The 15,186-nt window shown below is 37.0% G+C and overlaps 2 protein-coding genes across 2 annotated transcripts; one reads left to right on the forward strand and one right to left on the reverse strand.

Annotated features, from left to right (window-relative positions):
- Window positions 1-9: 9 nt before the first annotated feature.
- Window positions 10-1,826, reverse strand: LOC125208139 (LRR receptor-like serine/threonine-protein kinase GSO2). Its single transcript, XM_048107718.1, has 4 exons — window positions 1,282-1,826; window positions 1,056-1,199; window positions 812-955; window positions 10-354 (listed from the first exon to the last, which is right to left on the reverse strand). Exons 1-4 carry the CDS (start codon window positions 1,589-1,591, stop codon window positions 77-79), a joined length of 876 nt encoding a protein of 291 aa, XP_047963675.1. The 5' UTR covers window positions 1,592-1,826; the 3' UTR covers window positions 10-76.
- A 3,596-nt stretch (window positions 1,827-5,422) lies between these two features.
- LOC125190923 (receptor-like protein Cf-9 homolog) lies at window positions 5,423-9,690 on the forward strand. The gene is made up of 6 exons (XM_048088349.1): window positions 5,423-5,801; window positions 6,541-6,756; window positions 7,173-7,316; window positions 7,809-7,955; window positions 8,285-8,356; window positions 8,429-9,690. Exons 1-6 carry the CDS (start codon window positions 5,423-5,425, stop codon window positions 9,688-9,690), a joined length of 2,220 nt encoding a protein of 739 aa, XP_047944306.1.
- The last annotated feature ends 5,496 nt before the right edge of the window (window positions 9,691-15,186 follow it).

Here is a 15,186-nt window from a genome sequence, read left to right on the forward strand (position 1 = left end):
GTCCGCTATTTTCCTTATCAACTAAGACTACTCTACTGTTTTACTATTAAAATGCATTGCATGTTTCATATTAGTCCTATAATGCAATATGAAAACGTGGAATATTCATAGCTAAAATACAACAATTAGAAATCTTACCAGTTAAAACATTGTTGTCAAGGTATAAGTCTCGGAGAGCTTTCATGTTCCCAATTTCCGAAGGCAATGCCCCAGAGTATGTATTACTTGACAGTTGAATCCCTTCCAAAGAAGTCATATTGAAAATGGATGTTGGCAAAGGCCCTGAAAACTTGTTATAACTCATGTCCAACCACTCCAAACTATCAAGATGGCCAATCTCTTGAGACATGGTTCCTATAATCAAAATGTTTACAAAAAGTTTATATGATTTTTAATTACAAAAATATTGGGGAAATATAACTTGCCATCGTTTGTGTTAGCATAAGCTTTAATGCAAGTTAATTTTCAATATATCCAGAATTTATACGTTAACATACAACTATTATGTCATAAATTTAAAATCATGTCAAATAATTTAGCCTTACTTAACAATGTACCAAGTATTGGGACATGTGAATGTAATAATTTATTTGGAAAACATACACTCCTAGTTAGTTATTTGAATTATTGGATCATTTTGCTAACATTTGTTGATTTTACTCCCTAGAAATAATTTCAGGCATTTCAAATATGTATGTTTGTTAGTTGTATCTTTCAACAACATTTTTTAACATGTGATTTTCGTTAGGGTATAAGCTTGAGTACAACATGATGTTACTAAATTTAAGGCTAAGTGAATAATAAATCATACCACTTAAAGAATTATTCTTGATCCGTAACTGGAGCAGAGTCGTCACGTTCCACATTTCTCTTGGGATTGATCCGCTAAGTTTGTTATCATCCGACCACATCATCTCCAATTTATTAAGACCACCAATCTCTCTAGGAATATTACCTGAAGAATAACGATATCATGAGTAAAACGGATAAGTTTGTTGATAAAACTTGACTGACAACAAAGATATACTATCTCCAAAAGTGGTCAAGTTTCATACCACTTAAACTATTACTGTCAAGCCATAAGCGGATAAGAGCCGTCATGTTCCCCACTTCTCTTGGGATGGATCCGCTAAGTTTATTGGACCCTAAATCCATAAACTCTAAATTACTAAGAAGGCCAATCTCTTTCGGAATAGTACCTGGACAATAATAATGAAGTCATGAGACATTTATATTTGATGATAATAAAAATAGTATAGGGTACTAATCTTTGTTTCCAACCTGATAGATTGTTCCAATGAAGGTCTAATTTTGTAAGGCGTGTGATGTTACCGATTTCTTGAGGCACATGTCCACCAAACTTGTTGTATGACAAGTCAAGAATCTCGAGTTGTTGACATTCACCCAAGGTCACTGGTATCTCTCCTTCCAAATGATTGAAAGTTAGCTGAAGTTCTTTGAGTCTTGGAAGTTTGTTGTGGATGCAAATGTCCTTTGGTAGGCCACCATGAAGACGGTTCCAACTCAAATCCAGAGAAACAAGAAAAGAAAGATTTCCGATTTCTGGTGGAATGCTCCCATTGAGTCCCATATGCGAGAGATCTAAATAAGTCACCCTATTATAACGCGAATCACAAGTAACTCCTAACCATGTGCAAATAGAAGTTCCCGCGGTCCAATTATTTTTCAAAATATTGTCAGGATTTGAAGGGATGAGGGGTTTGAAAGCAAGAAGTGCAGATTCATCAGTATTGATTTGATGAGTAGTAGCATGGCTAAGACAAGGAAACAATATTAGTATGAAAAGTAGGAAAAATGGGGAAACTCTCTCCATGTAGTCAATGCAGAGTGCAAATTGCAATTATGTGCTAAGAAGAAAACTATTTATATTCAAAGCTAAAAAAAATCTTTTCCAAGTCAAGTCAAGTCAACTACAAAGTGTGAAATCAGATAATTATTTCAGCAAATCAAATTGTTAAAGAAGCTAAAGGTGAAAAAGTTATGGGAAATGTGTCTACACCATTATCTAGTCATACCAAAGTGGAAAAATGAAAAAGCTAAAGGTGGAAAAGTAAAGGAAAATGAGTAAAAAGGGAAAGTGCGTGCACACCATTAAGCCAGACAAATCAAAATGGGCAGAAAGGAGAAAGGCAGAATACAAAAGAGATAAGATGAAGCAAAAGGAAGAAGATAATGCGTGTAATCTTTTTTTTTAATCGAAAATAAATTATTTTGAAGAAAAGAGAAAGAAAAAAGCATTAGAGTATATCACACTGGTGAAGCCCATGTTGGGGTTTTAACTTTGGGCCTTTGGAACATTAAGGGATTGTGGAATTGTCACCTTATTTATCTTTTACATTCCAATATATTTTACTCCCTCCCTCCACCATTTAAAGAACTTTTTTACCATTTTGATTTGTCCACAATTTATAGAACCATTTACTTTATTTCACTTTAGTATACAAACTCCACATTCCACCAACTTTTTACACTCACAATCCAATATAAAACTAATACTCACTCAGTACCAAAAAAATATGTGCATTTGGGATGGCATGGGAATTAAGAAAAAATTGATAAATTAAGAGAAAGGAGGAGACCTATATTATTAAATTGATATAACATTCCATCTACTTTAGATGGAATAAAGTAGAGAGGAAAAAGGTAGTTGAATATTTTAATGAGAAGAGAGGAGAGAGGGGGTTATTTCCAAAATTGGAAAATGGTCATCTTGATTGAGACAAATAAAAAAGGAAAGGTGGTCATCTTGAATGCACGGAGAGAGTAATTTCTTAAAACTCGTGCTGAGTCAAAAGAGCTCTTTAAATCATGAACGGAGGGAGTAAAATGTTGTATAGTGATACTAGGAGCTAATATCATAAACTAAGGCGGGACTCTGGATTTTCCCATAACTTAAAACTATATATTGTTATAAAATCACGAACTTTGATCGTGTTGGGATTTGCAATGCTTGCGTGAATGGCGGTCGAAACTGTATATTGTTATAAAATCAATATTCCTACACAATATCTAATTCAATTTTTGATATTGTTAAATTTCTAATATCTTGTCCCCCCACACGTGAGGGGGCGTGTTAAATTTCTAATATCTTGTCCCACATCGGCTTGGTGATGATCCTAGCTTCTCTATATAAGTGTGGATAACCCTCTCTCTTATGAGGCCTTTTAAGGGGCGAGTGGCCCATTTCTAATATGGTATCAGAGCAGGGCCCAAGTCGATGATGGTTTATCTCTTTATCTCTTCTCTTGCCTACCCATGTGATGGAAGTCCGATTTGTTATTCCGGCCCACACGTGAGGGGGCGTGTTAAATTTCTAATATCTTGTCCCACATCGGCTTGGTGATGATCCTAGCTTTTCTATATAAGTGTGGATAACCCTCCCCGGGCGTGTTAAATTTCTAATATCTTGTCCCACATCGGCTTGGTGATGATCCTACCTCTCTATATAAGTGTGGATAACCCTCCCCCTTATGAGGCCTTTTAAGGGGCGAGTGGCCCATTTCCAATAGATATAATATTTTCAAAAAACGTACCTTGCCAAAAATGTATGTGTGGATTTAAAAAAATCACCTAGTGAAGGAATGACTGCAACCTGTTCGATCTATTGCTTCACTGAATTCCTTGGATCTGTTCACAACGGGCGCACATGCAGAGTGTTCGACACTTTGTCGAACAGAAGTAGCAGATGTGTGGTTTCCTCGCCATAGCTATTAAACAAAATCTGTCCTTCCCATGCTTCTATGCGAGTTAGCACGGTAACCGCTCGACGTATTTTTCCAACGAAAATACAAAATACCTTGTACCTGTTCACAATTTTTATAAAATAGAAACTAACTTGTCTATAGAAAGATACAAGAGAATCTGGCATCATGTGGATATTTCTTATTCCCGAAATACAACTTTCCGGTAACGTCATCATGTGGAATTTAATCAAACATTTAGAGCAAATTTTTTGTTGGGTATTTCGGCAACCAGTTGAAGAGCAATATACCATGAGTATTATTTAGATAATGGAAATAAAAAAAATTTAAAAATAAAATATTAAGATCTATGTGGGATATTTGGCATCAAGAAATGGGATATTTCTTATTCCCTAAATACAACTTCCCGGTCATGACATCGTGTGGGATTTAATCAAACATTTAGAGCTCTTCTCACCACACAAATTTTGTTGGGTATTTCGGCAAACAGTAAGCGCAATAAATTTTACATGATGAGAGTTTTATTTAGATAATGGAAATCAACAAAACTAACAATAAATTATAGAGATATATGAAGGATTATATTAAGATGACAACCACTTTTAAAATGACAATGTACCACGAATGAGAAGAACCCTTAGATTTAGGTGCAGATTCAATCTTAGCATGCTTGCCTATGTATCGTAGATTGCTTGATTATCTTTGATTTCGTATCACATATAGCTTAGAATCACATGCCAAGTTGCTTGCCTATATACCGCATATTGCTTCCCTATGTATCGCAGATTGCTAGCCTAGGTTGTCATTTTAACTATGGTGTTACGATAGTGCTCTGATTTCGTATCCTATATTGCTTGGAACCATATGTTGAATTGTTTAATCACATTTTGCTTGCATATATATTGACCCTAACACACCCCGATCTATGAAAGCACAAATGCATATAATAAAATGAGAAAAAATTATTACATCGCTTTTGCGTGTTTAAATATTCTGTCAAATTGTTAAATGTCACTTCAGTTATCGTAAAAATATTAAAGATGTCAACATTCATATTGTTTGACTTAAACACTAGGAATCGTCATATTTTAGAGAAGGTGGTAACCAAGTCTAATGGTATCTATTTAATTCAATCTCTTACATTTCAATCTTTGACAAAATCTGATGAGATTGTTCATGAAAAAGTAAAAAACATAATAATTGGTGGATACATATTTTAGAAATTGAGATCACTTTCATTGACTTAATAAATAATTCTACAAGTGTAATCAATTACGAAGCCGCCGCGGCATCATCAATTATCAGATAGATATAACGTTAATTCATGGCTTTGACTTTACCTAATGCTTTCATATTTGTTACAATCTCCTTAAAATAAACATCGTACACACATACATGTATATACATCGTAGCTCAATCACAAAAATACTATTGTTGAAATCAAGTCAAAAATGGAAAAATCTTCTCATTTTCTCCTCTTTACTCTACTCTTGTCATCTGTTCCCTATTTGATGTATTATAGCTTAGCCACCGATATCAACACCGATCGTTCTTCACTTCTTGCCTTAAAATCTCAAATCACTTCCGATCCACAAACTATATTGACAAAAAATTGGAGCACTGAAACCAGTGTCTGTAGTTGGATCGGAGTTACTTGTGATTTTCTCCTTAATAGGGTGACTCAGTTGAACATATCGAACATGGATCTTGTTGGAACCATCCCACCAGAAATCGGAAATATTTCTTCTCTCGTTTCTTTAGACATGAACGACAACTCTTTTCATGGTCCTCTTCCCGCGTCTCTCTTTAACATGTCAAATTTAGAAGTCTTGAGTTTGAGGAATAATAGTTTGTCTAGTAGTCTACCTCTTGATATGTGCATACACAATCTTGATCGACTCAAGATTCTTCGTATTTCTTACAACGAGATGTATGGGAATATACCATCGAGTTTGGAGCAGTGTTCGCAGCTCGAGTTTCTTTCTTTGTACAACAACAAATTTGATGGAATAGTGCCAAGGGAACTTGGGAACTTGACCAAGCTTCAAACATTGAACATTGGTGCAAATAAGTTGACAGGTAATTGATCTTATCTCCATGGACTATAGACAAATAATTCTTTTTACAGTCATATGCATAGAGGGTCAAATTAATATTAATAATATTCTTATTATTATGATTATTTTATTATCATAGTTATCATTATTATAATTAGGTATTGCACATATTTTAAAACTTATAGTATTAAAATTTATTGAAGTTATTATTTAATAATAATAATAACAATTATATAGATTAAATATAAGTTAGAAAATAAGAATTCTTGAAAGCTGCACCACTTTGAATTTGAATTACTTATCTTGTATTATAAAAAAATCCAACAAATACGAATAAAAATTTCAAGGTCAAGAGTCATAGTAATATTTTTTTTAGGTCATAATCTTACTAAACAAATAGGCCAAGGAGATAAGAATAATTGTATTCTCTATTTCTCTATAGACATAACTTTTTACTTCCTTTGACCGCGAAAATAGGAGTCCCATCTTTCCATTTTGGTCCGTCCGCGAATAAGAGTCCCGGTTAATAACTACTTTAAATGGTAAAAAGGTCTCACATTCCACTCACATATCATTTACAACTAATATATACACATGAGACTCATATTTCATTGATTTTTTTCTACCCACTCTTCTTAACATTTTTTAAAACCCATGCCAAAAGAAAATGGGACTCTTATTCGCGGATGGAGGGAGTGTAATCTAAAATATAATAATTCTATATGAACATGTACTAAATAATATGGATTTGATTCATGCAGGTGATATTCCAGAAGAGATTGGTCGTCTAACAAATTTAAAAAGTTTGGGCATGAGTTCCAACAAGTTAAAAGGCTCATTGCCTGCAACTCTTTTCGGCATGCCATCCTTGCAATATGCTGACTTTGCCTCCAATGAACTAAGTGGATCATTATCACCACAAATTGGAAACATAACATCCCTTCTCAGAATAGGCCTTGAATTCAACCATTTCAGTGGTATATCTCATTCTTCATGCCTCTTTAGAATTTATTGAAGTTATTATTCTTAAAAGTTGCACTACTTTGAATTTTAATTACTTGTCTTGTAAGATTAAAAATCCAACAAATACGAATAAAACAATAAAACTCACTATTTATAAATGCTTTGAAAACTCTAGAAATTCAAATAAATAAATAGAAAAAACAATCACATGCTTAAAACTATAAAGCCGAAAAAATAATTAAAACACTATTTTGCACTTACAAGGATGTCCGATGGCCATAATCCACTGTGCATCACGACTCTGAATCTTAATGCGAATTTCAACTCATTCCGATATTGTTGAAATTTTGTAGTGATGTAGATAATAAATCTCCTTGTTGATGATTAAACTGAGTTAGTTTAGTTTATGATTTCTATCATAACCCTATAGGTGAAATTCCAAAAGAGATCGGTCTTCTTACCAATTTCGAGCGATTGAGCATGTGTTGCAACAATATTAGTGGTTCAGTGCCAAGAGAACTTGGGAACTTGACAGCCATGGTTGGTATATACCTTGCCCATAATGCTTTAAGTGGTACGTACGACCCCAACATCTTTATTGTAATGTTTTATTGCATTTATTGCTACTAAAATTAGCTTAAGTCGTTCAATTTTGTGTCAACATGAATGCGTCACATTTTCCTATAATATGATACTACCCCCGTTCCATGTTAATAGAGATACTTTTTTTCGTCACATAGTTTAAAGATAGTGTGTTAAGTGGATGGTTAATAAAGTAAGAGAGAATAAAATTAAAGAGAATTCTTACTTTTTTCCAAAAATAGAAACTCAATTATCTTGAATTTGAAATTCTGAAGATGATAAAAAAGTTATTCAATTAATATGGAACGGAGGGAGTAACTACTACCATATGTCATCCATCGGATCAATCGGGTATATTGATGTTAACTCAGTATTAATGAAAATTAAAATTTAGAGTGTTAGTTATAACTAATCATTTTTTTGTCTCAAGTGGCCATTCCTATGTTTATAAAGCTTGCACAATGTTTATTGTATATTCTTGCAGGTCCTATACCAAAAGAGCTAGGTCGCCTTGTTAATTTATGGGAGCTGCAGTTGAAAGAAAATATTCTAATAAATGGATCTATACCGAAGGAAATCGGGAACATGACATCTCTTTCCTACTTATTGCTTTCCAGGAATATATTAACTGGTATGATATTTTCTCTTTCATTGTTATATGCTCCAAAGATTTATATAAAGTACTCCATATGTCCCGCAATAGTAGTCCTATTAAGTTACGAGTTTTAAGAAATGTAAAGAAAAATAGGTTGATTAAATTAGTAGAATATGAGTCTCACTTATATATATTAGTTTTATAATAAAATTTGAGTGGAATAAGTTGGTGGAATGCGGGGCCTACTTACCATTTATGGTAAAAGTGAATTAAGATTCTTATTGTGGAACGGACCGAAATGGCAAAATAAGACTCTTATTATGGGCGGAGGAAGTAATACCTTGTGTGCATGTTTTACTGAATAGGTACTATTCCAAAAGAAATTGGAAACCTGAAACACCTCGTGCAGTTTTGGCTTCACGACAATAATTTAAATGGTATCATACTCTCTATCTCTCTCTCATATGTCAATATGTCATTCTTGATCCCTGTTCAAAATCAATTTTCAGGTCCAATACCTTCCACCATTGGGAATATGTCAGAGCTGGATTATTTAGTACTCCCTCATAACAAACTAATTGGAGAGATTCCATCATCCATTTGTGACTTGAGATTACTGACACTCCTCCATTTAGCAGACAATCATTTGGAAGGACAAATTCCAAAGTGCTTGGGAAACTTCAATAGTTCATTGTTGGCTCTTAATTTGGGTGGAAACCAAATCAAAGCCCTTCAATCCACATTTGCAAAAGGTTGCAGTCTTCAGGCCCTTATTCTGTATGGCAATAAGTTGGAAGGAATAACACATTCCCTAATCAACTGCCAAAGCCTGGAAAGCATTGATTTTGGTGATAATGAAATACGAGGTGCATTTCCTTTCTGGATAGAAACACTCCCTCAACTTCGCGTCCTCATCTTGAGGTCTAACAAGTTGAATGGTACTATGTTGGAGGCTTCAAATACCGAGCATCCTTTTCCAAAGTTGCAAGTCTTGGATATATCAAGAAATGCATTTGTTGGCCCTTTACCAGATAGATATTTCAAGAATTTTGAAGGTATGATAGATGCCAAGGATAATCTCACACGCGTTGAGAAGGATATGCTCCAAACATATTTAGACTTAGGTGTCACTTTGAAAGGTTTGGATCAGGAATTGAAAAGATTGTTGGATACGTTTACAATGATTGACTTATCTTCAAATAATTTTTCTGGGAATATTCCAATTTCCATCGGCAATCTTAATTCTCTTAGATACTTGAATTTGTCAAGTAATACTCTCACGGGAGAGATTCCTGTGTCTCTTGGGAATATAAGTATTCTTGAGTCATTGGATTTGTCATGGAACAGATTGAGTGGAAAAATTCCAAGTGATCTGACAGGGTTGACATTTCTTTCGAAATTAAACCTATCAATGAATAATCTTGTGGGGTCGATACCAAAATCTAAGCAATTTTCTACTTTTCAAAATGAGTCATATATAGGAAACTTGGGATTGTGTGGAGATCCATTGGCAAAACAGTGTGAAACAACTGATGGTAAACCAATGCTTCCTCTAGAAGATGATGATGAAGACTCAGGATTTATAGATGGATTTGGTTGGCGAAGTGTGGTGATGGGGTATGGATGTGGATTTGTAGTTGGAATTGGAGTTGGTTACATGATTATAAGAAGTGGAAGGCCAAGATGGTTAGTGGAATTTTTCTTTGGCGTTGGATATAGTAATTGTAAGATGAAGAGAAGAAATAGAGCAAAAGCAACGAGAAGAAGGTGATTCAAGACAACATTGGGCTTTACATGGATATAGCATGTTGTGTGTATGATGTTTTGCAAATAATTCATCTTAAGCTATGCAATGTTGTATTTCTAAGTTAGGCTACTTTTGTTCATAAAATTGTAGAAGCAACCCTTGCATGCAATCTGCACATATGCTAAAAAATCAAATATTTTAATGTTCAAAATTGTTTTCTAATTTAATCGTGTGTCTTAGACTTTGGACCAAAATATTACTCTGTTATTTTGTTTCTCTTAAACAGAAGTATCAGAAGTATTTGTTCAGAACTTGATGATGATTCTAATGTGCTGTGTCTTTCTAACAATATGTTAAGGTCTTTTCCCTTAACTGCGATCGGCGGCTGTTTGCTCAGGGATCAAAACGGTTCCGGCGTCCTAGCGTAGGTTCGGCGGAAGTCTTAGTTTCGGGCTGTGCGCGGTTTCTCCGTCGGGCAGTGAGAAAACTAGGGTTTGTAGAATAATTCACAAGATGTGTGGGCAAATAATATTTTCATTCATAATTGAGAGTATGAACAAAAGCCCTACTTATAGACTAAGGACCCTGGGGTTGATTCGACCTCCTAATTTATCTCGGGAAAGAATCAACAAAGAAAACCCGAAACAGAGCTTATAATTACGTTCGACACTTACTTAAATTTAAATAACAAAAATATTAATATCCAAAATAAATTATAGAAAATAAACAACTAAAAAAGGAAATTATTTAGCGACGAAGTCTCCCAACTTCTCGGGCGGACGCACGTTCCTCTTCAGCTTTGTAGCTGCAATGGACGTCTGATTCCTCATGTCTTCATGATCATTGTTTCGCGACTCCGGCGGTGCTTCTCTGTCCTTGTCTACATTGGGTACTTGCTGTTGTGGGACCGTATCAACTCCCCCTTCGATAGCGACCTCCTTGCCCTCAAGGAGCACATTTGGAAATTGACGACGGATCACGTCCAATGGCTCCCACGTTGGCGAATCCGTCCCGTCAGAGCTATCCTACCAAAACATGCTTCCGCGGCTTGTTCTCATGCCAAAGCATCACTACAAAAAAATCGCCAATTAGTCACGGATATCCGTCACTAAACAGTGAAATTTCTTCACATAACTAGATTAGTGACAGATCCGTCAATAATAAACTTGTCAGTAAAAAGTTTTAGTGATAGAATTTCCGTCACTAAAGTTATTGTGACAGAAATCATAACTGATTGTTTCGCATTAGTGACGGAGTACTCTGTCACTAATTCTGTCACTAGTTGTTGAGCTATTGGATTCCATCACTATTTTGCGTTTTTTGTAGTGAGAGAATAATATTTTCATTCACAATACTAGCAACTTCTATTAATATTTAATGTGGACTAATATGACTCACGTATTCTTGCCTTTTCATTCCCGTTTCACCTGACCAATTGAACCTATCAAAACATGAGTTTATCAGTGGTCCTCTGTTTGACCACTACTGCAAACACCACGATCACCATGTCTACATCTCTAATACGAATTGTTGCCTAGTCGCTCTCAACAACGACCGAAGATATGGGGGAAACGAAGCCAACACATACAAAAACTAAAGTTTCTAAATCATCTATTAAATAAAATATCAAAAAAATCATCATTCAAACTAACAACAAAGCCTAGACATAGAACAAATAGATAAATTCAATCTCAATTATGAAAGTATATCCAAATTCAACTTCTAATTCTAATAGGAAACAACTGCAAATAAATTCAATCCCCATAAAATTCAACTCAACACAAAATAACTAAATTAAACCTGTTGGAAATAAATCAAGGAAGATTGGAAGAATCAAGGAAGATTGGAAGAAATCTCGGGATTGATTGAAGATTGATTCTAGTGAATATTTTTCCTGATTTATAGCTAGGGTAAATCTTTCCTTGTGTAGATAATTTGTAGCCTATTTAGGCGTGTAAAGGCCTCATAAACGATAACCCAGTTGAATATATACAAAACGGCATTATTCAACATGGCATCAGAGCTAAGGCTCAGAAAATATTCATCATAGCCATACACCTTATCTCGGCCAGAAGGCGACAACCACCGAACCTGCAAGATGGCAGGAGATGAAGATGTTAAATCCGAAGGCGACAACCACAAAACCGACGATAACAGAATCAAAACGAGCAAGAATGTTACAATTGCATTCAAGCTCAATGGAAAGAACTACCCCCTGTGGGCTCGGCTAATGAAAGTAGCCATTGGAAGCAGAAGGGCGCTGAGACACATTACTGGAGTGCCGGCGCCCCCAGAACCGACGGACAAGGAGTACATCGAATGGGAGGAGACTGATCTGGTCGTGTTCTCCTGGATTGTGGACAATATCGAGATCGATATTGTTGGAGATTTTGCGCATCACCAAAGCGCAAAAGCCATTTGGGAAAGCTTGGCCGTGACCTATGAAAGCACATCCGATCCATATCTCATATATGAATTAGATGACAAAATCAGCCAGACCGTCCAAGGAGACATGGATCTGGAGACCTACTGGAGGACCCTGCATGGTGTGTGGGTCGCGATCGATCGGTGCCAAGAGAAGCCAATCGATTGTTGCGATAAAGGAGTATGCCAATATCGGAGACACACCAACACACTAAGGCTTCACAAGTTCTTGAGGGGACTGAATCCCCAATTTGAAGGAATCAGACGGGATATTCTGAAAGAAAGTCCGGTGCCCTCAGTCGACGTCGCATACGGGTGGGTGAAGCGGGAAGCCACACGGCTCAAGATTATGCCGCCGGCGAACTCCAACCCAACCGGCGCAACGAACGGGGATCCATCATCGGGCGGAGTAGGTTTCGGATTCGGAGCCCGAAACACACGATTCCCACCTCAATCGGCACCACCACGATTTGGACAGCAGCCACCACGCCCCGCCGCCGCTAACAACCGCCGCGGAAATAAACCGGACAAATCCAAGTTGTGGTGCTCTCACTGTGGGATGAACAAACACACTCGCGAGAATTGCTTCCAGTTGGTCGGTTTTCCGGAGTGGTGGGATGAGAATCAGAAGGCGAAGGCCAAATTGGCCATCGGAGTTGAAGAAGGCAGCGGTGGAAATCACCACACACCGACTGGAGCTGGCAACCGCGAGGGAGCCAACGCTAGGGGAAGGAACGGAGATGCCGACCTCTCACACGGCGGCGGTGGCAGACGGGGTGAGGAGATCGGAGAAGCTGCTTTCGCAAGGATGGGGGGAGGAGGCGGCGTGAGATCCGTCGAGAATGGAGGTAATGGGCTAGGAATTAAAAAACCTAGCCCATCTTATGATTCAACCCCTTTTAGTTTATGTGAATTGCAAAATATACCCCATCCTGATAATATGTTTCTATCTGCCCTCATGTGTATTAATAATTCTGAATTTCAACCCCAGACTTTAGGAGATTCGATTATTACCCCCAATAGGTTTGAAATGTTGAGTGAATTACATATTGCTTGTAATGTACAATATGAACCTAGTGGGAAGGAGACAGGGTGGATTTTTTATCGTGGGGCAACTGATACCATGACCCACGATAAAAATGATTTTGTGAATTTTAGTGGGTCTAAGAAAAGTCAAATTCAGATGCAAATGGAGAGTTAACCTCAGTGGAAGGAAGTGGAACAATTGAAATTTCACCAACTTTAAAGTTGTCAAATTGCCTATATGTTCCGAAATTATCACATAAGTTGATGTCCATTAGTCATGTGACGAAGGAATTAAATTGTACATTACTGATGCATCCAAATTTTTGTGTATTACAGGATATCAGGACGAGGAGGATAATTGGGCGTGGCACTGAGCGTCAAGGCCTCTACTATGTTGACGAGATGGCTCACCAAGGCAGTACTGCGATGCTAGCTCACGGATCTGCATCTCGAGAAGCTTGGTTGTGGCATCGACGATATGGTCACCCGTCACCTGGTTATTTTAAATTGCTTTTTCCCAAGTTTTCTCATCTTAAGAACATTGATTGTGAGTCTTGTGTTTTGGCGAAAAGCCACAGACAGACAGTCATTTAAATCTACTGAAACCCGAGTTAAAACTCTTTTTTCCTTGATTCATGCTGATGTGTGGGGCCCTGCGCCTATTACTGGTGATCATGGTTTTAAGTATTTTTTTATTTTTGTGGATGATTGCTCTAGAATGACTTGGATATATTTCTTGAAAAATAAATCTGAAGTTTATGAAAAATTTGTCATCTTTTTTAATTTGATTCAAACGCAGTTTCAAACCACTATTCGAACACTTAGATCGGATAATGGAAGAGAATTTGCTAATAAGGAGATGTATGATTTTTTCAAAAAAAGGGGCTTAATACACCAAACATCTTGTGCTTATACCCCCGAACAAAATGGAGTGGCATAGAGGAAAAACAGAATTATTTTGGAGGTTACCCGAGCTTTGTTTTTTGACTCCAAAGTCCCCAAATTTTTGTGGCCTGAGGCAATTGCTACCTCTGTGTATTTAATCAATCGTCTTCCTACAAAAATCCTGAACATGAAAACACCTCTTCAGACTCTATCTATGAAAGCCAAGGTACCCGAACCACTTACCTTACCCCTAAAAATCTTTGGGTGTTCCGTATATGTCCATGTACCTAAACATGAAAGAAACAAATTTTCCGCATGCGCTTTAAAATGTGTTTTTTTGGGATATGGGATACATCAGAAAGGTTATAGGTGCTTTGATCCCTCTTCTAGGAAAATTATAACCACGATGAATTGTAATTTCTTAGAGTGTGAATACTACTATACCAGCCTTAGTGGTCAGGGGGAGAGTAGTAGTTGTTCATCTGGACCCCTAAGTTGGTTTATGCCACTGCCAAGCAACTTGAACGTGGAACCAACAGAGAAAGCTAGTATTGTCGCCGAGGCCGTCTTGTCTCATGCAGAGCTTCCTCAACCACCTCCGTCTGACAATCTTCCTCCAGTGATATCTAAGGTAATACCTGGCACTGGATCAGATTGTACAATTATTCCTAATGACTCTACGACAGACATTGTGGAGAATGCAGCTGTAGATGGAGACATAGGGCAATACATACTTCTCTTACGAACTACAAGAGGGATCCCACCCAAGAGGTACAGTCCAAAACGGGTCTCTAAGAGAAGCAGATACTCAGTGGCGAACCTTGCTAAGGCTAACCTGACCGAGATGGCAAGGGCATTTACTGCTGCCCTATATGAAGAAGAAGAAATTCCCGGAACTGCTGAAGAAGCTATGAAAATTAAGCATTGGAGGGATGCAATGGTAGTTGAAATGAAGGCACTGTTGAAAAAATAAGACTTGGGAGAAATGCACGAGACCTGAGGGATCCAGACTAGTTGGATGTCGTTGGGTATTCACAATCAAAAGAAGACCAGATGGGTCCATTGAACGCTACAAGGCGAGGTTAGTGGCAAAGGGGTACACTCAGACGTATGGAGTTGATTATGCAGAAACCTTCTCACCAGTGGCCAAGATGAGCACCATTCGAGTCCTTTTTTCGATTGCTG

Source organism: Salvia hispanica, chromosome 1 (genome assembly GCF_023119035.1).
Source record: "Salvia hispanica cultivar TCC Black 2014 chromosome 1, UniMelb_Shisp_WGS_1.0, whole genome shotgun sequence".
NCBI classification, from domain to species: Eukaryota; Viridiplantae; Streptophyta; class Magnoliopsida; order Lamiales; family Lamiaceae; genus Salvia; species Salvia hispanica.

Coding starts and splice junctions, on each gene's coding strand:
- LOC125208139 (XM_048107718.1), bottom strand. CDS start 1,591: ATGGGACTCAATGGGAGCATTCCACCAGAAATCGGAAATCTTTCTTTT. Junction 1,200..1,281: donor TCATTGGAACAATCTATCAG/GTTGGAAACAAA, acceptor ATTATTGTCCAG/GTACTATTCCGAAAGAGATT. Junction 355..811: donor CAAGAATAATTCTTTAAGTG/GTATGATTTATT, acceptor TTTTGATTATAG/GAACCATGTCTCAAGAGATT.
- LOC125190923 (XM_048088349.1), top strand. CDS start 5,423: ATGGATCTTGTTGGAACCATCCCACCAGAAATCGGAAATATTTCTTCT. Junction 5,802..6,540: donor TGGTGCAAATAAGTTGACAG/GTAATTGATCTT, acceptor TGATTCATGCAG/GTGATATTCCAGAAGAGATT. Junction 7,956..8,284: donor TTCCAGGAATATATTAACTG/GTATGATATTTT, acceptor TTTACTGAATAG/GTACTATTCCAAAAGAAATT.